At 35.6% G+C, this 22061-nt stretch overlaps 1 protein-coding gene across 4 annotated transcripts in view; it reads right to left on the bottom strand.

Moving 5' to 3' along the window:
- Positions 1 to 22061, bottom strand: part of LOC121319674 (anoctamin-4-like) — a 72144-nt gene that overhangs the window by 7417 nt on the left and 42666 nt on the right. For 2 of the 4 annotated variants that reach the window (XM_041257344.1, XM_041257342.1), the window contains 13 exons: positions 19560 to 19620; positions 17358 to 17440; positions 16563 to 16721; positions 14293 to 14457; positions 13946 to 13982; positions 13362 to 13473; positions 12644 to 12701; positions 10349 to 10446; positions 9647 to 9789; positions 4972 to 5124; positions 4569 to 4716; positions 4346 to 4447; positions 1451 to 1556 (listed from right to left, as the gene is read on the bottom strand). In XM_041257344.1, coding sequence (XP_041113278.1) covers positions 1451 to 1556; positions 4346 to 4447; positions 4569 to 4716; positions 4972 to 5124; positions 9647 to 9789; positions 10349 to 10446; positions 12644 to 12701; positions 13362 to 13473; positions 13946 to 13982; positions 14293 to 14457; positions 16563 to 16721; positions 17358 to 17440; positions 19560 to 19620 — 1425 coding nt within the window. The remainder of the gene's footprint in view (positions 1 to 1450; positions 1557 to 4345; positions 4448 to 4568; positions 4717 to 4971; positions 5125 to 9646; positions 9790 to 10348; positions 10447 to 12643; positions 12702 to 13361; positions 13474 to 13945; positions 13983 to 14292; positions 14458 to 16562; positions 16722 to 17357; positions 17441 to 19559; positions 19621 to 22061) is intronic. The other 2 variants (XM_041257346.1, XM_041257343.1) reach the window with 1 other exon arrangement.

The raw sequence follows: 22061 nt of genomic DNA on the forward strand, positions 1-22061 counted from the left end.
TTCAAGCATAAACAATTCAATTGCGTATAACATATTGTGCTTAAACAGTTTTGTGATAAGTAATACCAAATTGTTTATTACTGTGTATTATTAGATGTATTAGTAAAAGCATTAGACATAATACTTAAAACATATGAACATAAGAAAGGTTAAAAAAAAGAGGAGGTCATTCAGCCCATATTGCTTGTTTGGTTGTTAGTAGCTTATTGATCCCAGAATCTCATCAAGCAGCTTCTTGAAGTATCCCAGGGTGTCAGCTTCAACAACATTACTGGGGTTCCAGACTCTCACAATTTTCTGTATAAAAAATGTGCCTCCTATTTTCTGTTCTGAATGCCTCTTTATCTAATCTCCATTTGTGACCTGTGGACCTTGTTTCTTTTTTCAGGTAAAAAAATTCCCCCGGTCGACATTGTCTATACTTTTAGAATTGTGAATGCTTATGGTAATGCAACGAACAATAACAAAAACAGAACTGGAACTCTACACTTTACACCCTACTCGTAAACTATGCAGCTTCTCATTCTTCTTCAAGGATCTAAAACAGCAGGCCCTTATGCTGGTTTCTGCTGTCGCCTTGTATTTATTTGACACTATAAACACATAGCAGAAAAAAAATGATTGATTAGTTTGGAGAGTACTTTTATAAACTGACTATATAATTATAATGACACACGAATGGTACATGCTCACTGAAACCGATTCAATATTGAAATTAATTGCATGGGTTAAAAAATATAGGTAAAATTTAAATAAATACATTGATTTAAACAAAACTCACCTTCATAGTCACAGAGGTAGTTTTGTTATTTGCATGCTGCATAAGCACCATTGGCCACATTTTTTATATCATTTTGAGATATGCGCATGCTTCAGCGGTTCATTACTTACGCATGTAATGTATTTTTAAAATGTGAACTTTTGGTATTATAAATGAGATGTACTTTTAAAACATCAAACATATCTCAAAATAATGAACAATTCGGCATGATATACTTAATATTTTTAGAGGTTTCGTGCGTCAGCATGACGTACACGCAGAGCAACTGACGATTCAATTACTTTCAGATTGCCTAAAATCTGAAGTATAGAAATATTTCGGTTTTGAGGTGGTTGATGATGGAATAGTAAAACAATATAACAAGACCTTGTTTTTCTCCATGGATATTGTGAAGCACCACTAAGTTAAAGTAAGTTATTGCTTTTCATATGTATGTCTCAGTTAACATCTATATATGTTTGATACTGCAATTGTGTTATTATATTTCTGTGTTTTGGAAGACTTCAATATTATCAATATCAATATCGAAATATGTGCACAATATCAATATACAATTTTCAAATCATTGCCCACCCTTACTTATAACTGTTTAACCTGGATGAATAATCATTTCAGTAATTTCTCATTAATAGATTGTAGAGAAAAAAAATTTAAAAAAAAGGTGCTTACCTCAAACACAATGATGAAAGCTAGCCGTGCTGCTAGAACATGCCAGAACTGTAGTGTGTAGCTGTAAGGCTCTTTGGAATTTGGAGGGTCTCTATAATCTCTGTATCTGAGGATGAAGAAAACAGGGCTTCTGAATGTGCTTCACAAGTGTGTGGGATTTAGCTCTTGACTTCAATGACTTAAAATAGGCCACTTAGAAAATGAATTTGCTCATTCATCATAAGCCCTGCTTCCGCACAGAGCAACATTGGTCACCACAGTTAATACAATTGTAACTTAACGATTCTTGGCAGTATAGCTATTTAAATTATGGTAACTAATTACATAGCACTCTTGCGATATTATAAAGCAGGTGCTGCCAAGAAAGTGTGTATTTGTTAAAGGTACCATGCATGAATAATAATAATAAAAGATATACAAATAAACAAGATATGTCATTAACATACATCTCCCGCAAAAGAATGCAAAATTGATTTAAACACCAAATAATATGGTGCTCCAGGACCATGCTGTAATTTGTCATGACTTATTTCTGCAGCATATGGAATAGAATCTCATGACAAAGATCCATGTGCAGTTTAAAAGACTTTAATATGGCATACGGTTGCCCCCACCACAGTACATCCCCTTTGATGGGGATTATTTACATTTAAAATATCCTTAATGTGATAATCTGGTTATATACGCTGAACAAAAATATAAACGCAACATGTAAAGTGTTGGTCCCATGTTTCATGAGCTGAAATAAAAGATCCCAGAAATTTTCCATAGACATAAAAAGCCTATTTCTCTCAAATTTTGTGCACAACTTTGTTTACATCCCTGTTAGTGAGCATTTCTCCTTTGCCAAGATAATCCATCCACCTGACAGGTGTGGCATATCAAGAAGCTGATTAAACAGCATGATCATTACACAGGTGCACCTTGTGCTGGGGACAATAAAAGGCCACTCTAAAATGTGCAGTTTTGTCATACACCACAATGCCACAGATGTCTCAAGTTTTGAGGGAGTGTGCAATTGGCATGCTGACTGCAGGAATGTCAACCAGAGCTGTTGCCAGAGAATTGAATGCTCATTTCTCTACCATAAGCCGCCTCCAACGTCGTTTTAGAGAAATTGGCAGTATGTCCAACCAGCCTCACAACCGCAGACCACGTGTAACCACACCAGCCCAGGACCTCCACATCCGGCTTCTTCACCTGCGGGATCGTCTGAGACCAGCCACTCGGACAGCTGATGAAACTGTGGGTTTGCACAACCGAAGAATTTCTGCACAAACTGTCAGAAACCGTCTCAGGTAAGCTCATCTGCGTGCTCGTCGTCCTCACCAGGGTCTTGACCTGACTGCAGTTCGGCATCGTAACCAACTTCAGTGGGCAAATGCTCACCTTCAATGGCCACTGCTGTACTGGAGAAGTGTGCTCTTCACAGATGAATCCCGGTTTCAACTGTACCGGCCAGATAGCAGTCAGCGTGTATGGCGTTGTGTGGGCGAGTGGTATGCTGATGTCAATGTTGTGAACAGTGTCCCATGGTGGAGGTGGGGTTATGGTATGGGCAGGCATAAGCTACGGACAACGAACACAATTGCATTTTATCGATGACAATTTGAATGCACAGAGATACCGTGACGAGATCCTGAGGCCCATTGTCATGCCATTCATCCGCCGCCATCACCTCATGTTTCAGCATGATAATGCACGGCCCCATGTCGCAAGGATCTGTACACAATTCCTGGAAGCTGAAAATGTCCCAGTTCTTCCATGGCCTGCATACTCACAAGACATGTTACCTATTGAGCATGTTTGGGATGCTCTGGATCGACGTGTATGACAGCGTGTTCCAGTTCCTGCTAATATCCAGCAACTTCGCACAGCTATTGAAGAGGAGTGGGACAACATTCCACAGGCCACAAGCAACAGCCTGATCGACTCTATGCGAAGGAGATGTGTCGCGCTACATGAGGCAAATGGTGGTGTGGCAGGAAACGGCGTTGTGTGTTTCCAAGGTACGGTGCAGTGGCACGTGCACCGTTTTATTTACGAACAAAAGTAAACAAAATATTTTCACGAATGCAAAATAAATGCTAAGGTCAGGCTGAGCAGCTGCCTTCACTGATCCTTATATTCTTTTTAACTATCTCTCTCGCCTCTTGCTCTCCCGTTCTCCACTTTTGAACACCCACCCCGAACCTGGAGAGCTGCAGGTATTTATACAGGTGACCATCTCCCGATTAGCAACTAATTATTCACTTAACTAATTCGGGAGATGGCCACCTGCTGCACAAGTTTCACAATGTGGATGGGGCTTCCCATCCACGCTGCAAAACAATAACAGAACTAAAGTACCACTACGTTTCATACAAAATAAACAAACAAAAACACACGGCGATTCACCATCATCTATAGACAAAAATATAAAACTATAAACAAATACAAAATAACACAGGGGCGGAGGGGGAGACCCTGTTCTAAAAATAAACAAACAATATGATTAAACAGCAGGGCTTTCCTACCGCCCTGCTACAGGTGGTCACACCAGATACCGACTACCTTTTTTTTAAGGTATCTGTGACCAACAGATGCATATCTGTATTCCCAGTCATGTGAAATCCACAGATTACGGCCTAATGAATTTATTTCAATTGACTTATTTCCTTATATGAACTGTAACTAAGTAAAAGCTTTGAAATTGTTGCATGTTGAATTTATATTTTTGTTCGGTGTAGTATATATAGGTACTTGCCTTTATTGCATGACCAAATTCAGCACTAAAGAGCTCAAAAACAAACATGAATTAATACAAATATTTGCAATTTAAAAACTTTTTTTTTTTCTTTTTGCAAAACAAAGTATTTGTTATGATATCCTGTATACCTCTCACTTTTTTCCTACCTGCAGTACTTTACTGATCCATCTGTTTTGGGCTCGGAACGGTTTTCAAAATCTGACACTTGGAACACTGACAAGCTGGCATTTACATATCCCACCATGCACCTGGACAGCATGAAATAAAAATGGAACAGCAGAGGGTTAGAAAAGCATGTTGATTGTCAATTGTACAGTTCAAGATCACAAGTTTTTCAATGATTGAATGATGGATTTAACACACACTCACTTTTCTCCAGCTTGCCCTTGCCCTGCACAGGGCCCATACTTGTATGCATAGACAAGTCGGGGGATGAAGTCTGAAGTCACTGCTATTACAAATGCATTTGTGATAACAGAGAGAATTCCAATGCCTTCTAGAATGCCATACCAGATACCTATAGAAGAAATACACCATGTTAACCAGTTCAATACAACTAAAAGTAACACTCGATCATGTTAAAAAGAGAAGACAAGTGCAAAAGTTTTTGCTGCAGTCGTGGCTTAAATCACTAATAATCAATATATACAGACAAAATGTATTACTGTTAGCTTGTACTGCTATTATCAATAAAAATGTTTGTTTTCTGCCAAGAATTAAGAAAAGACAATCCTTTACCACCTGACAACTGATAAAGAAAAAACTGTTTTACCTATGTCTTTGGCTCTTGAGGCTAAGGGTCTTCTCCACTGCGTAACAAATTTATAAGCATCAAGTCGGATTTCAATGATGTTGTTCAATAAGGCTAAGAGTGGTGCCAGAGGAAAAGCTGCCACAAATATGGTTGTGAAGCCAAACTGCAGAACTAAGACAGGTACAAATCCACAGTTAACAAAGAGCAAGAAACCAAACAAAAAAAGGTTATATAAATAAATGCATTCTTTTAGCATAAAGCATTTCCTTTGCAGCATTTAATAAGATGAAATGATTTGCCCATGCACCTGTGAGTTGGTAGGTTTGTCCGAAGACTGTGCTGTACCCAGGAGATAGTATACTCTGCACAATACCTGTGACCCCTAGACCCCAGGTTTGAATCAATATGTTGTTACATGTTCAAAAAGAGGGTCAGCCACATAAATATGTGTTGTGTGCCAAGGAGACAAGTTTAAAAACATATAAGGACCTTCAACCGTCTGAGCTGCAGAAACATATTCTATTATACTGTTTGGTTTAGAAATCACAGGAACTTTTAGGTTTTAAATCATCAAACAGATGGAAGGGGTTGAAACAGCTCAAAGAGATACATTTAACATATTTGAAAAATAAAGTAAAACAATTGTATAAGGGTGCTTCCTTCCTTAAAAGAAAGACCAGTTCCCACCAGCATGCACTATCATTTACATTTCTTCACATATAAAACGTTTTGCTTCTTGACAATATTTTCCCCACTTTTCTAGATCATAAAAAACAATGGAATTCAAACAATTGAAGATGTCTTGGCAATACATAATTAGACTGATTAGATTGACCACAAAGTTTACTCCTGTTGGGGTCTAATTGAATGAATTTAAAAAAAAATAACAAAAAAAAAAAAAAAAAAAAAAAAAACACAAGAAATAAAGCCAGCTTCCATTGTTATCCAAATTTCAAAGATACCAAAAGAACCAAGTCTATTTCATAGTAGTTCTGTTATTACCTTACTGCTATTTGTTATTACCATAATGCTATTTGTTATTACCTTACTGCTATTTGATATTACCGTACTGCTATATGTTATTACCATACTGCTATTTTGTTTCTTGTAACACTGGCATTTCTATCCACAGTTCCAATTGAGCCTCCTCAGAACTAAAGTGGACCATCCCCCATTTTCAACATCTTGAGAAACTAAAGTCTGGACTTCATCAGCTGTTACATCTGCAGTATTAAAGTCATTTGAATGCTTATAATCCAGCAGGCTTCTATCACATAACATCAAGTCTAAAGCTGGTCTGGTTTTACTCTTATGCTTAGTATCTTCATAGTGGAGTTTTAAGCAACGCTGTACTTCTTTAAAAGCATAAATGACACATTTTGTCACAGCAAGCCATCAGATTTAGTTTTAGATAGACATGTACACTCACTCACCCTTCCTTTGATGCATGCATGCATACTCATTGCTTGTTGTTACACATGTATTCCCAAATAATGGCACTGCTGGAGTTCATAGAACACCAGCCATCAATACTAGCGTTGGCAGAGTTTTGCAAACCACAGCAAAACAGTCCATTTTGTTTCTGGTATTTACTCTGGTTCTCTAAGCTGAAGGTGTAACATTCTAAATTAAGGGAAACCTTTCTGAGATGGCTCGTATGGAACAAACCTACTATGCCACATTGGTATGTATTTTTTTTGGGGGGTGGTCCACTCTGGTTTTAAAAGGCTCAATTCTCTAGCTTTCATTCAGGTTCCTACCTTCTTGAAAGTGTTTGGCCACCCTAGTCAATCACAATTAAATTGTGACATTTTTGATGTCCAGGTTATGCCATGACAAACAGAAAAGTATACAAAATGTTGATCACTATTTGCCATATTTAGTTTTAGATTTTGCATGCCATTATAAAGGGTTATTTTAAGAAAAAAAGGAACACATTATCTTAGATTACTGAGTTTATTTCTGTTTCTTGTTTTGTAGCTGTGGGTCAATTGCAACGAACTTGGTACAGAGCTGTGTACTAAGTTGCGTACTAGCTAGTACTGTCCTATCTCAGGATCATCCCCAGCTATGTACTAACTTAATACCAATTGCAATGAAGAAAGAAGTGGAACAAAGTTGGGGACTAGCTGATCTCCAGCTTTAGTACGGTACTGAGGATTATGGTTTGTTTTTGTGTGCTTACAAACAGGAACAGAAGAGGGCCGGAGCTCAAAATCTGAGCTATTGTTACAAATTATATTTTCAAAGTGTGGTTTTTCGTAAAGGTTTTTTTTTTTCTTTTTTTATGAAACCTAAACATCTTAATTATTTTATTTAATTTGATTTATTCATGCTTATGTTTTAAACTTGAAAGGGTATAGTTACGCACAACAAATACTGCATTGCCCCTTGCCCCCCCACCCCAAGTGTATCAATATTGTTGTGCTGTGTCACCTGCCAGACCTGACCCCTCCTACATGTATGCTACAGCCTACTAATATGTAGCACTGACTACTAAAAGCATAGTTTGATACAAGTATACACTGTAAAAATGTCCGTAAATTCAACGGTAAAATTATGGTAAACAGTGAAGGTAAATCACCTTCTCTCTTATAAAATGACAATTTACCTTAAATTTAACAGCATATTACCTTCATACTAAAAACAACAAAAAACGTTTATTTTTACAGAACATCTCCTGAAAAAAAAAAGCATTTTTTTACATTAAAAAAGTAAAAACAGACATTTTCCGTTGTTTTAACAGAACACATTTCTTTTAAAAAAACATGGATAGCATTGACGGTTAAATACCGTAGATATTACATCTAATTGCGTTAAAACTGGAATACCAGAATCTATTGCAGGGCTGATTGCAAATAGTAGTGTTTTAACGGTGTTATTGTGTGTTAAATGTGCTGTGCGGTTGCACAATTATATATAAATTCACATTTATATATAATTCTGTCCTTTCTGTTCCCTAACCATTTTATGTGTTTTGTTCATATTTTGTGTGGTCACCATCTTGTGGAAGGTCAGATCTTGGAGTGGGCTTCCCATCTATTCACTTGATTTATACCTCTGTTCTCTGCTGAGTTCAATGCTGGAAGTATTGTAGTCTATGAGGTAAATCTGAGGTGTGATCATTGCTGGTTGAAACTCTCTGGTGTATCAAATCCATAATGCATATAAACTTGTTAAGAATTAATTTGCTAAGCTTTACTAATTGTTTTTATGGTATTTTACTGTAAATCTACTGTTTTAAAAACTCTACAAAGAAAGATTACCCTAATGTATCTAAAAACATGAAATATTATTATACTGTTTTTATATGGTATATTACTGGCAACCCAGCTGCCAGTTTTTTACTATAAAAACAACAGTTATTTTTTTTTTTTTTCTACAGTGTACATGTGTATAGCCTGTTATATATAACTTAAAAATATATTACTCATATATTAAACATTACAATTTTGTTCCATGCGGCTAACACATAATTACTGTACAGTTTTAAATATATTCTCAATTATTTCATGATATTTATAATAAATCCTTTCAACCGTAATTGTAATATTTAGCCTAAGATCATTTTTTCGCTGTGGAAGCGATTTGATCAGTGTGGGGGTATCGTTTTCCATATTGTTATAATGTCACAAAACTAATTCCAACGCTACACAAATATATTGCAATGCCAGTATCCCTTATATATATATATATATATATATATATATATATATATATATATATATATATATATATATATATATATATATAACTATATATAAACAATTAAATATGTCTTTTATATGTAACATATAGGCACATGGATTTGTGATTATGAATTGCTCAGTTAGAAAAGTTGTCAATACATTTTGGGATTTTTCACATTTGTTTCACTTAGTATGGTACCATAAACCATTAGTCTATAGAGGGTTAGACTAACTTAGTCTCGTACTTAATATCCTCTAGAGGGCAGCAGCAATTATTTTTGGATTTGTTACAATTGAGACCTTTTTTAGTACGCAGCTGGGGACTAACTTCAGCTGCCAAGTTCGCTGCAATTGGTATTTACCTTGCGTACTAGTTTAGTACGGAGCTGCGTACACCACGGGATCAACCCCAGTTAGTACTCTTCTTTCAGTTTGTTGCAATTGACTCAGTGTGTTTCTCTTTTCAGAAAAAAAAAATATTGTGTAAAAATGTAAATCTTCAATGTAAACTCATTCATACCCCATATAATAAAATAGATACACTATGTTTGTCATGAGAGTTGGATTAAACAAAAACTATTATATTGGCCTGGCTGATTGTTTAAGGACACCGTTATGCTTTTTTTTTTCCTTTCTGTAAATTCAAGTACCTGTACCATGTTTTAGTAAGATAATAATCTATATGGCATATTTTCAACACATCCAATTATGAAAACACTTTCCACATTTGGAATAAGCTTATCTGTCAGACAGCATTGTAAAGCTGTCAGCCAGTGGAATTCGTGAGCAGCAGGCAATGACTATACCGTTTAAAGTGATGGGTTCTATAGAAACAGTCCAGGATAAGCCTGTATGCTTGTGTCAAATTAATACAATATCTCTCCAGAAGAATATATCTCTGTATCCATAGAGACAAAAACAAAGCCACACATATCATCAATTATTAATAGAGATTTATCAACAACATAAAATAAACAAGAGGATTCTAAAAAAAATGCACATACTCATCTCTAAATATTCTTCAAACAATCCATAATCATTCATTGACTGGAGGTTGAAGTCTTTTTCCCACTGTGGGAAGCTTGCCTTTGCTTCATGGCCATATTCTTGTCGTAACCTCCTCCGTGTCCACCAGTTCTGAATCAACCTTTGGGTTAAAAACAAAAAAATTGGCTCAGACATAGCAACCTATGGTAAGTATTGCCAGATCAAGGGGCAGCAGCTTTGCAGTGGGTTATTACACACTTAGGATATTTCTACTGTATACAATAGCAACAATTAAATCCTATAACCTTCATGACAGATTAATTCTGACGAGCGTAAGGTCTATTACAGTTGACATATAGAGCAGTTTGAATACTTATATAACACCTAGGCCCAATGTGTTTGTACATTTTAAGATTGACATTTTTACTGCAGTGCTGTTATCCACATTATTGTTTAACAGTTCATTATCAATGTGCGACAAAGAGAAAACAGTAACTTGTGGCTCTGGTACACAATTCTAGCTCACATGCTTCTGGCGAACAAACAGTAAACTTGAGAATGTTATGCAAATACAAATACATATGTACATACATAAATAAAACCTCAATAAATATGTTTTATTTCAGATGTGTTAAAGTTGGTGTTGAATTAAGCTTCCAGCCAGTTGTCCAGCTTTGTATCTTTATCCTCTTCAGGAATACTGCGCCACCTCTACTTACGGGTAGCCGAGCTCCATGAAATTATTCCATGTCTGTTTGAGTACCATTATGATTCCCATCTGCATACAGAGGTCAATAAGACATCCACTTGGGTGACACTGATGTGGAGATATATAATATCAACAGTAAGACAGGAGGCATTGAAACAATCCATTCATTGTATTTCTGTCTGTTTATTTATTCAGAACATCTGTATATGCTTTCATAACCAGCAAGGACCACAGATTGAATTATTCATAATGTAGAAACAGATTAGAATAAATAAAGGTAGGCAATTTTAGCGCTAATGATTCACAGAACAAATAATATCATATATTATTTTATGTTAGTAAAAATGTGATAGTTTTACATTTTTATACTGTAATAGTGGTTTTCCATACATAAGCAGATGGCTCAGGACCACTGAAACTGAACTTAGCATATAATATGAAAAGTACACAAGGGTGCTGAAGATTTGGTGTTTTAAAGCAGAATGGTCAATGCAAGTTGTGTTGCATTCCGTCTTCCTTGCACTGGTGGCTGGTTTGTATCAACGTTACATTTTATCATTGGTATATATCAGTGAACATTTCAGATAAAGAATTCATGGAATTACACTATGTTATTTACCGGATGTTACAGAATGTCTATTATTATTATTATTATTTATTATTATTATTAGTAGTATATAGTCACCATCACATCATCACCATCACCATCACCCATCATCATCACCATCAGATATTAGGTAGTGGTGGTGGTGGTGGTGGTAGTAGTAGTAGTAGTAGTAGTAGTAGTGGTAGTAGTAGTAGTAGTAGTGGTAGTGGTAGTAGTAGTAGTAGTAGTAGTAGTAGTGGTAGTAGTGGTAGGTAGTGGTGGTAGTAGTAGTGGTAGTGGTAGTAGTGGTAGTGGTAGTAGTAGTGGTAGTAGTAGTGGTAGTGGTAGTAGTAGTAGTAGTAGTAGTGGAGGTAGTAGTAGTAGTAGTAGTGGAGGTAGTAGTAGTAGTAGTAGAGTAGGTAGTAGTAGTGTAGTGGAGGTATCCCAGTAGTGTGGTAGTGGGGTAGTGGTAGGGTAGTATAGTAGTGGTAGTGGTAGTGGTGGTAGTACTGGAGGTAGTGGTGGTAGTAGTGGTAGTATCATTGGTGGTAGTAACAGTGGTAGTACCATCAGTGGTAGTAGTGGGTAGTGGTGCCATCATCAGTGGTAGTCACCATCATGGTAGTGGTGGTAGTAATGGTAGTGGTGTAGGTATGGTGGTAGTGGTGGTGGTAGTGGTGGTAGTAGTGGTAGTAGTGGAGGTAGTGGTGGTAGGTAGTAGTGGTAGTAGTAGTAGTGGTAGTAGTAGTAGTGGTAGTGGTGGTAGTAGTGGTAGTGGTGGAGGTAGTAGTGGTAGTAGTAGTAGTAGTAGTAGTGGTAGTAGTGGTAGTGGTGGTGGTAGTGGTGGTAGTAGTGGTAGTAGTGGTAGTGGTAGTAGTGGTAGTAGTGGTGGTAGTGGTGGTAGTGGTAGTAGTAGTGGTAGTAGTGGTAGTGGTGGTGGTAGTGGTGTAGTGGTGGTGGTGGTGGTGGTGGTGGTAGTAGTGGTAGTGGTGGTAGTAGTGGTAGTGGTGGAGGTAGTGGTAGTAGTAGTGGTAGTGGTAGTAGTAGTGGTAGTAGTAGTGGTAGTGGTGGTAGTGGTGGTAGTAGTGGTAGTAGTAGTCATAGTGGTAGTAGTAGTAGTAGTAGTAGTACACTAGTTTTCACTAGCTAGGAAGACGTGAATGTATTTGAGCAATGCAGATTCATGTTTTTTTCATTTTGAAGGTTAATTCCACACTTGAAGTACTGGCAGCTGTACATTCGGATGTTTTTTTTTTTTTTAATCTACTTTGCAGGTACAATACAAAAGGGCACAGGGCCAAAATGCACCACAGGGATATTGTAAGTTAGTCTCAGTTCTTTTAAAGATATTGGCATATACTGTCAGATTATGCAAAGCATTTATGTCACTGATAGATTGGTTTATTTTTCACAACACTCTCCAGAAAACATGGACATGTTCTTCTGGTCTAGTCAGTCTGTCATTGTGTGTGATCTTTCTCTGGGTTGAAAAATTTGAGTACCAATAATATTGAATCACGGTTCAACACAATAGATTTTACCATGCCTAAGGATTTTCCTCCAACAGTTTTGTAATGGAAACAAGTTACTTACTGTTTTGCTTGCATTGTTTGAGATTAATTCAGGTTGCAGCCATTCCATTAACATTACAAGGGGATTTTTTTCGCCACCACGATATGAGCTCAAATTATTAAAGAAGTGAGCTGTGATTCTACTTACCTCTTCTAGCTTCCATCTGTTTATGAGCCTCAGGTAGGCACCAGGGCGCCCTGTGAATCTGAGAAGAAAATACATGTGGCTGATCACATCATTGGGCACAAAACAGTTACACCTAGAACGTAACATTTAGCCAACATCTTCATTTCTTTTGGTTAAATGTACTAAATCTGCAGAATTAGCCTCTACATTTAAACTTTTCTTCGCTTTCCCTCTCCTTAATTTCAATTACACCATAAAATAATTGAGCCTATATATATATATATATATATATATATATATTAATATAGGGATAGATACAAAAACATATATATACCTATCATTATATATATATATATATATATAAAGTTCAATAACCAATTTCAACAAAACACTTAGCTATCACTCTGTCATCTACATGCTGTAAAGTGTATCTGTTATTCAGGCTGCCTTGAAGGCAGTTGAGAGTACTTTAGTGATTAACTGAGAGAGAAATTTAGTGTATTGTCTTACTATTCTTATATATAATCTAAAACACAGAAGCTGTGGATACAAGCAGCCTTGTTTATTAATTAGCAAATAGCCCTGTAATACAGTGGTAATAGATCACATAACATTTCAGTATTCCTTCCATATGAAGCTCCTGCTCCATTGGAAATGTCCACAAAACCTAAAAAACAAAGAATGTAATAGTAAGACTCACAAGCTGATCGTTCAGCTCAGTATATATCACTCTCCTTACCTTCCTAAGAAGAAGGCAATATAAAACGTAGAGCTGTTGAGATTGACAAACTGAAACAGAAACATTTTCAATGTAAAGCTGTTCTCCCACTCAGACTCTGTACGAGGCTGTTCTGTGGAGAATACAATAGTAAAACAAGACATTGAAAACCCTGCTTGAAAGAACCATACACATGTGTGATATCATCTTTCAGCACGTGTCTAGAACACTATCAGCTTCTAGCAAATCATTTTGAATTATTACATTGTGACAAGAGATGGAAGTACCACTGTCCTACTATTTTCTTAGAAACAACACTTTTTTTTTATCATGATGATTCTTCCATACATATTATGAATCACCTAAAATATGATGTATCCAGGGTAATGTATTTAAAAATAAAATCAATATTTTAATAAATCAATAGAAAAGTTCCCCATATTGTAACTTGTGCAATTATGGAACAAATCATCTGACAGAATCCTGAAGAGTCGGCATTATCGTCTGAGTTATGCTAATAATCCTTCAGAAATAGTTGAACACAGACTAAAAGGCTCATCTTAATTATCATGATCTAGTCTAAATAAGAACATAGAGAAGCTTACCTAAATTTGTAAGTATGAGGGCAACTTTTTCATATAACTGTAAAGAATAAAATTAAGTTCATTAAATATGCATACAGAATACAGTACAAATATAAACAGTGAACAAGAGACTTGTAGAAAGTAAATGAATGATAAAATACAAATACAATTATGTAACTGTGTCATACTACAGATATATTACAATTTCCTACAAAGTTTTATAACTTCAGTTTAAAGGTTTAAAAAAAAAAAACACGTGGGAAGCTTCTGCACTTTGTGTCCCAATAGATTACTGTGTACACTGAAATCAGAATTTGTACCACTTGGGTGGTCAGGCTTCTTTTACAATTTTTTTTTTCCACACTTACCACATTCAGTAGCATGATAATACAGAAGTTGATGCAGACTGCTGTTCCTGTAGTTGCAACCTGAGAGTTTTTCCTGATTAAAGCCCATTCAAAGGCAGCAAACGTGCTCACGGTCACCACACGGTAGATAACAATGCCAAAAACAGCAGCAATCACCACTAAGATCTGCAAAATTGAAATCAGAGAACAACTTATTTGTTTTAACTCGTAACAGCAGCTTGCACAAGAAGAAAAAAAAAATCAGATGGTAGAATTGAAGGCATTACTGCAAGTACAATTATTTGAAGAAAGAAAAACATTTGTGATAGGTTGTGATTTGACACAATAAACACTGATAAGAGAGGCATAATACCTTACATGACACTTCTGCTATACTCAATTTAAGCCTCCGTCTTGCAAGACTTATAAAACTATGTGACATATACTTGCACTGATGGATACATTTGTGTTTTCTTCTGTATTTGGAAGAGCTGTAAATCTTACTATAATCTCTATAGTTTTGGGGTCTGTTTCCTCTCTCAAGAATTGTTTCACCACAGGTAAAGGTATTTGATAAAAACAGTTTTTTTTAGTTTTGTTTGACCGCTTTGAAATCTGGTTGAATAAACAACCTGTTATATTTTAGTATGACAAAGGTTTTGATCCCAGTTCAATTGGAAAGGGCATTTTAGAGAAAATATGATTTGATTAAGACACCATTGATAGAGGACGGGGCATTGATTTTTTAAATTAATTTACATTATCATAAAATGAATTTCCTTCAGTTAAAAGTTAATTGAATTGAGCTTTTGTCTCATCCCAACATTGTTTTGGTTGATTATTTAATAAACATTATTTGCTTTAGATGGACTAGTAAGTTGAATAAGAGAATACAAATTATTAAATTGTATAAAACATTATAAAAGGTTTGATTGCACATCTTCTGTCTATTACAAACCTATTATATATTTCCTAAGGTGTCATAAATTAGGATAGAACATTTTGATACTGCATTTTTAAAATATATTGGTACATATATATATATATATATATATATATATATATATATATACTATATATATATATATATATATATATATATATATAACTTGAAAATATAATCACTGTAGGTGAATGTCATTGGTCCACATATAGTACAATGAATTAAGTTCTCTCTGTGTCAGTAATGCTTTATTGACAAATCTAAATTACACTGACCTCTTGATCTCCAGGCAAACATAACTTCTGGGTTTACCATTTAATTAGTGATGATAAAACAATAAACCATGGGTCAATACTACATGATAAAATATTAACATAATACATCCTAAAAGAAACCACCTTTTCCAAGGTATCAACAATCTTGTTGTCTTATCTGTCTGCCTCGTTTCATTATAGGATATTGCTGCTATAGTGCTCATTGCTTTTAAAATATTAAAATTATCTGCAAACAGTGCAGCCCTCATTATATGTCCCCAGCCAAGATTGGCAACAAATGTCGAAAGCTGTTGGGGTAGCTTGTTCAACATTAATTGAACCAAATGACGAGCAGAACTTTCTGACAGTTCATTCAAACTTAATAAAATAGATGGAGTTAATCTGGAAATCTTGAAAACAATGTTAAGTCTTAAAAAATAAAGCTGTTTATTTATTTTTCCAGCTTGCTTTAATCCACTTTAAATTCCTGTATGGTTTAAATTAATGTATGCTGTACCCCCTTCTGACTGCTTTGAACTGGACTTTCCCCAAGCTCTGGCTGACAGCACAGCTTTGTATGTTTAACAGCCTATAGTGTGAAATCCAGTAACAGCTGGATGGCTAATGTGTCCAGCTAAAAAAACACTTTAAGAGGTTTAATGGGCAAATCCAGAGAACCACGATGAATGTAATGGTTTATTTAGCCTCTTTGTTCTTAGTATGTTAGATTTCCCAATTCCCTGAAAACTAGATACAATCTTTTATCAAATATTCTTAACAGAATTTTAAAAGTGTGTTGAACTCATGTTATAAGTAAACTGATATTCTCAAGTGCAATAAAGTACATCCTTTTATGTGTAGATTTGTATGCCTTCCTTGTTTTTGTTTTATTCCCACTCTCTCACACTTGACTGTACTTTACCATGCAGCTGCAATGCTTAATTTGGCTATTCCATGCTGTACTACATGTATTTACCATGCATATCTAGTGGTATACTGCACTGAAGTAGAATTTAGAAAATTCAGTCCTGTTCTTGGACAGATTTTGAATGCAAATTTCAACTCCCATTTGCCAAAATGTTACTGTGACTAACCATGAAGAATATCCCAGATGCTGACACGATCAGCCGGCTGCATTTGTCTGTAAAAGCTTGATAAGGCTCTGGCTTCCCAGATATGGGATTCACTCTCTCCTTCTTTGAGTATTTGGCTTCAAACTGTGGGCGGATCTCTTCCTGCAGAGGAAATATACACTACACGGTTTAGTTTGACCACCAGACACCACAGATTTCAACAGGAAGGAGAATCATAAATCACTTAATTTAAATGCACATTAACAAGGCTTGGCTGGAATGATACAAATGTTTCAAATTAAACATGCTCAGATGCAGAGAATTACACTGCAGATTAATTACAACGACTTATATTTAATTGTACTGCACTTAGTGGGGAATACGATGACACATAACATGCAATTAATTAAAAATAAATAAATGAGAATTGTTTTGTAGGGATAATTTTACTTAATGTGAGGCCAGTTTTTCCCTGGTTTTATGAGTACTATATTCGCATAATTCCATAAGTATGAATCGGAAATAATTATAAGTGATGCAATACTGTATATGGTAGCAACAATCACAACAAAAGTGATGTAAATAGGATTGACCAACTGTGATGCAACTACTGTATAATAGTTATTCTGTGTTATGGGGCTGTGGACAGCATTTTGTTTGTCTACAGCTAATATTTTCACAACAGCCAGATCATAACTCATCGAGTCGTACTAGCAGTGAATACAGTGGAGAACATCATGCATTTCAGTAGATAAGAAGGATCCATGCAGCACAGGATGATTGACATCCACAAAACAGTTTGCCAACACCACAAACCTCTTCCTCCTCCCAGTCAATCAGGTCCCAATCATAGGCAATCACAGCTCGTCTTCTTTTCCAGAACTCCAAAAAGACTGTCGCTGGAAGAATAGCATTGGAATTCCATTAGCAACAGGAAGACAGCATGGTAGGATAAGTGGTATGATAATATCCAAACATAAAATATGTAGCTCTGACTGGGACAGGCAAATATGTACAGATAGACAGATACTGTAAACTGAACAAATAGTTAAATGGATGCATTTGAAAACATTACATTCAAAAGGTTCTGTTTCACAGTTCCAATGTCGCCTAACTACTGGAACCAATTAACAGATCGGGGGGACTGAAGATCAACAGACCACATCAGCTCCTGCTGTCCAAGTGTATCTCCTCTTTTCACCCACCGAACCTAAGCAACAGATTTCCCCAAGGGTCCAGCCTGGGAATTCTCTGCATGGACTCATCGGCTGCCCCCAAAACTAACTACCTATCCCTCGGGAAGTTCACCCAACCCATTAAAACCAATCCCGCTATTATTTATTTCTACAATCACAACACTCGTATTTACAACAAATGATGACAGCAGCCCCCTCCTTATGTGCAGGCCCCAGCCCTGCTACAGTCAGAGTCAGAACCAGGACCACCCTAAAACCATCCTCACAGAATTTATTTTGATAGATGTTTATTTGAAAAAAAGCAAATGAACGCTCTGAAAGTATAAGTAGGAAAATAGTGAGGTAAACTGAACGATAATAAGATTGTAAATTGTACCATTTATAGTAAACTTAATGTAACCTACGCATTGTAATATGAAAAAATAAATACAACTATTGGTATGAACAGGTTCAAGACAGAATAAAAACAGTGTTTCCTGAGAGGATTACAAGGTACTATAAAGGGAAGATACAGTAAAGTGAAGAGATAAAAGGAAAATCATAGAAATGGAGCACCATTGCGGTTTTGGCCTAATGGCCTTTTTCCTCTTTATATTCTTTGTATGTTTTTATATTAATATTAATGTCTCTAGATAGCCCACAGTGTGATTCGTAATAGGCAATGGAAAGAAAACGTTCCTCTAGCTCCTAAGCTGTTGACATGATAGAGTGCTGTAGAGTTCAGTTTGCTTAGGCTGAAAGCTCCTGCTGCTGTTTTTTTTTTCAATGTAAAGTGATTGTACTTGTCCTGCCTGCATCAATGCCACTTGCTGGCTTGTCACCGATATGCTAAATAATATAAATTCAAGGGAAAACTTTGCAAACCCTGCCTTTCACAGCCTCCCTATGGAATCCAGCCGAGGGATGTTACACAACACTGTGTTAATAATAAATAATAATAATAATAATAATAATAATAATAATAATAATAATAATAACCTTTATTTATAGAGTGCCTTTTATACACAGCGCTTCAAAGCGCTTTACAGACAGTTACAAACAGAGCAGTATAATTTTAAAAATAAAGTGAAAATTAAAATAAAATACAAATACAAATAAGCTTAAAAATTAAAGGCTAAGTTATAAAGATGTGTTTTGAGCCTGGACTTAAACATTTCCAAGCATTTTTGTACATGTTGCCACAATTCTGTTTTAAATCCTCCGTATCTTAACTGTAATACAGCTTTAAATCTCACTAACAAGCCTCCATCTTGATTGTAATCTCATTTTAAATCTCTCAAGTGGAGTCTCCAATAGAAATGTAGGAATGTGCTGTCACTCAGTAGTTGGGGCGGGTTTAAAATATTCAGATCGAATCATTGAAACATGCAAGTCAGGAAGGTAGGACATTGCCCACCAGCACTGGGAAATGTATTTATTATTATTGTTGTAGTAGGTTTTATTTTTTTTAATGGGAAAAGGGTAAAGTCAACGTGAATAGATTAACCATTTCCACAGTTTTTATGGTGTATTCCGGTGTTTACTGGTTACCCTCTGATTTATTATTTTTTGACCCTGAGCTGTTTTAGTTTTATCGGGTTTTATCGGTTAAAACTGAAAATCAGAAGTCCTACTTATAACCAATTATAACCATTTATAATGGATCTCTAATCTAAAATGTTACCATTTATACTTTGTTGGTCTATTAAAAAAAAAAAAAATGTTTTCTAGCTAAATAACAAGAATGTTTAATTGTACCACATTTGGACTGATGCAATACAAGAATTACACATGCTGCTTAAGTTACTAATAACATGGTTCTCAATGCTGACTTACAACTTACCCCATACTGCCATGAAAACAGCAAAAAAGACAGTTGCTCCATTGTCAAAAAGATGTGTAACCTGCAAAAAAGATTAGTAGAAATCAAGTCCTTCATATAACAAATACAAAAGTCAGTCATATATAATATGCAGGGCATGCCCCTGTGCTGAAGATCCGGACCCTGCTATATTTGTGTCTCTGAATAGCAATTGTATTCAATATTGTTTATAAACTATGGTGTCCTTATAATTGTATTTACTGATTTCTGCTGTGGCTTTTTGTGTGAGCAAAAACTGACAAAGCTTGGAAAAGGAAGAACGGTAAACCTCAGATGAATGATACATTTATTTATGATTAATTAAGCAATAGAATCCTGATTAGAAGGGATTACCATTTGGTAGTTGACCGCATTGGGAAAGTAAGAAGGTAAGGTCCTTTGTTTACCTTTTCAATGTTTTGCTTTCCTTCCATTTCACTTTTTAAAAGCTAGATATTCTACGTGAATGTTCCACCATGATCTATCTTGTGCCCTGCAATAGATCGTCCTAATTGCCGCATAAAAGTTATGCTGTTTCGAGTCTGAAGTCTGTGTGCCCATTTATTAAAAACAGCACACTAGTTTGGAAACACGCCACGCATTGCTATTAAGAACGTGTCTGTAATCTTATGCACACTGTGTTTAATTTAGGGTCATATGACAACCCCAGAGAACATCATAATGTTCATGTGGGCACAAAACCTCAGGGGAATCAGTTTTCAGACTAGAAATTGTGGGTGGTAATAAAGTGTCAGTTTGCCATGGGCTGTATAAATGATCCAGCGTGCTGATTCAGAAGACTGAAACTTTGGATATGAGATACAATTCCACTAGAGGGCATTTCATTTTTCCGGCAAAGTACCAAAGCTTGGATTTTCTATGTCCACTTAATAAGTTGTGTTGAAAATTCACCTTCATTAAGATTATGCAATTGACAATTAATGTTGTTTAACAGTAAATGGGAAATAGGAAATATGTGCAATTATAATTTTGCATTAAAAACTGAAGTGCACTGGTCTTGTAAAGACCAAAAACTAGATGCTTTGAGTTTCATGTAAAGATATCCGAGTACATAACAAAACTTACTTTTACAAGAAGCTGTGTTGGTAACTTACACAAGAGACTTAATAACCTTGAACATGTGTGTGGAGTTATGGTGACTGCAACCTTAATAATAGCAAAATGAGCCCTTGCTTATTCTGCAGGAATTACCCATAAGATAACCACTGAGCTCAGCATCACTGACAGGCTTTCGCCTACACTCTACTCGCAGCAAATGACTGAACACTGCAGGGATTTCCATAACACCTGTGGGGGCGTAGCGGGGGTTACAGACCTGCTTTCGATTAATAAAGTAGAAAACAGCAAGACCGATGATTTAATCCAGAAATAACCTGCTGCTAGAGAACACTGGGTTCTGAATTTAGTTTTGCAGCACAAAAACTACAAAATTCCATCAAAATTCCATATTTATAAAAGAAAAAAAAAAAAAACAGTGGTAAAAGGCAAAAGTAACAATAGGGTGCTGTAGTGGTTGTGAGGTTTCTCAATAATAAATAAATAAATGAGTTCACCTAGAGCATCCATCTACATTTGTAAATGGTAAATCTGCTCTGTAGTTTTATATGTGTGCTATACCATATTTTTTACAAAGCAGACTGTACTACTTAAGAAGTATTACAGAAATTATTTCTCCTAATATGTTCAGAATTTAGGTAGATCTGTTATGTTTTGGGTCATACTGACACGATGCAATTTAAAACTAATTTAAACAGCCTTAAATTGATTACATTTTTATTTGCAAATGTTTTGCTCTTTTCTGCTCTTTTAGTCCAGGAGCTGTGATAAGACTTACTGCCAACCTGGGTGCTCTTCACTTTGGAATGTCTTTACTAGTGAGATGCTGTTGCAATAGTAATAGAGAAAATTAGGCTCTGCCTTGTAGATATATATTGTTTGGGGGTTTTTTTTGGTTTATAAATATGGCCAGAAAAGTGCAGCCATTTTCAGAAATAACAATACACATATAATAATAATGAAATAACAAAGTAAATAAGTTTGTTTTATTCCTGCACACAAATCTAAATAGATAAATGCCATATCAAAAAGGAAACATCTTATTTGTATACATGACCTGTTCTAAAAAAAAACAAACATCTCAAAGGTTCTGTTTTCTGTGTGTAATAATTTCATGACCCCAACTTAGGAAAAGTCATAAAATATTATACAGAAAATGAAAAGAAAAATATCATTTAAGATAATTGGAAAACAGAGTTGGACCAAATAGATCAAAAACCTAATAGGAGGGTTAAAATGTTCACACATAAGAAATATTTTCACAGTGCACCACTGAGTAAACAACTGTAATTAAGTGTAAAACCAACAGGCTCAAATAACACCATTCACTGCAAAAATGTTTTTGCTCACTTTGTCTATCAATTATCACAAATTGTCCTTACAATATTTGACAGTAAAGGTATGTAT

Source organism: Polyodon spathula, chromosome 8, assembly GCF_017654505.1.
Source record: "Polyodon spathula isolate WHYD16114869_AA chromosome 8, ASM1765450v1, whole genome shotgun sequence".
NCBI lineage: Eukaryota > Metazoa > Chordata > Actinopteri > Acipenseriformes > Polyodontidae > Polyodon > Polyodon spathula.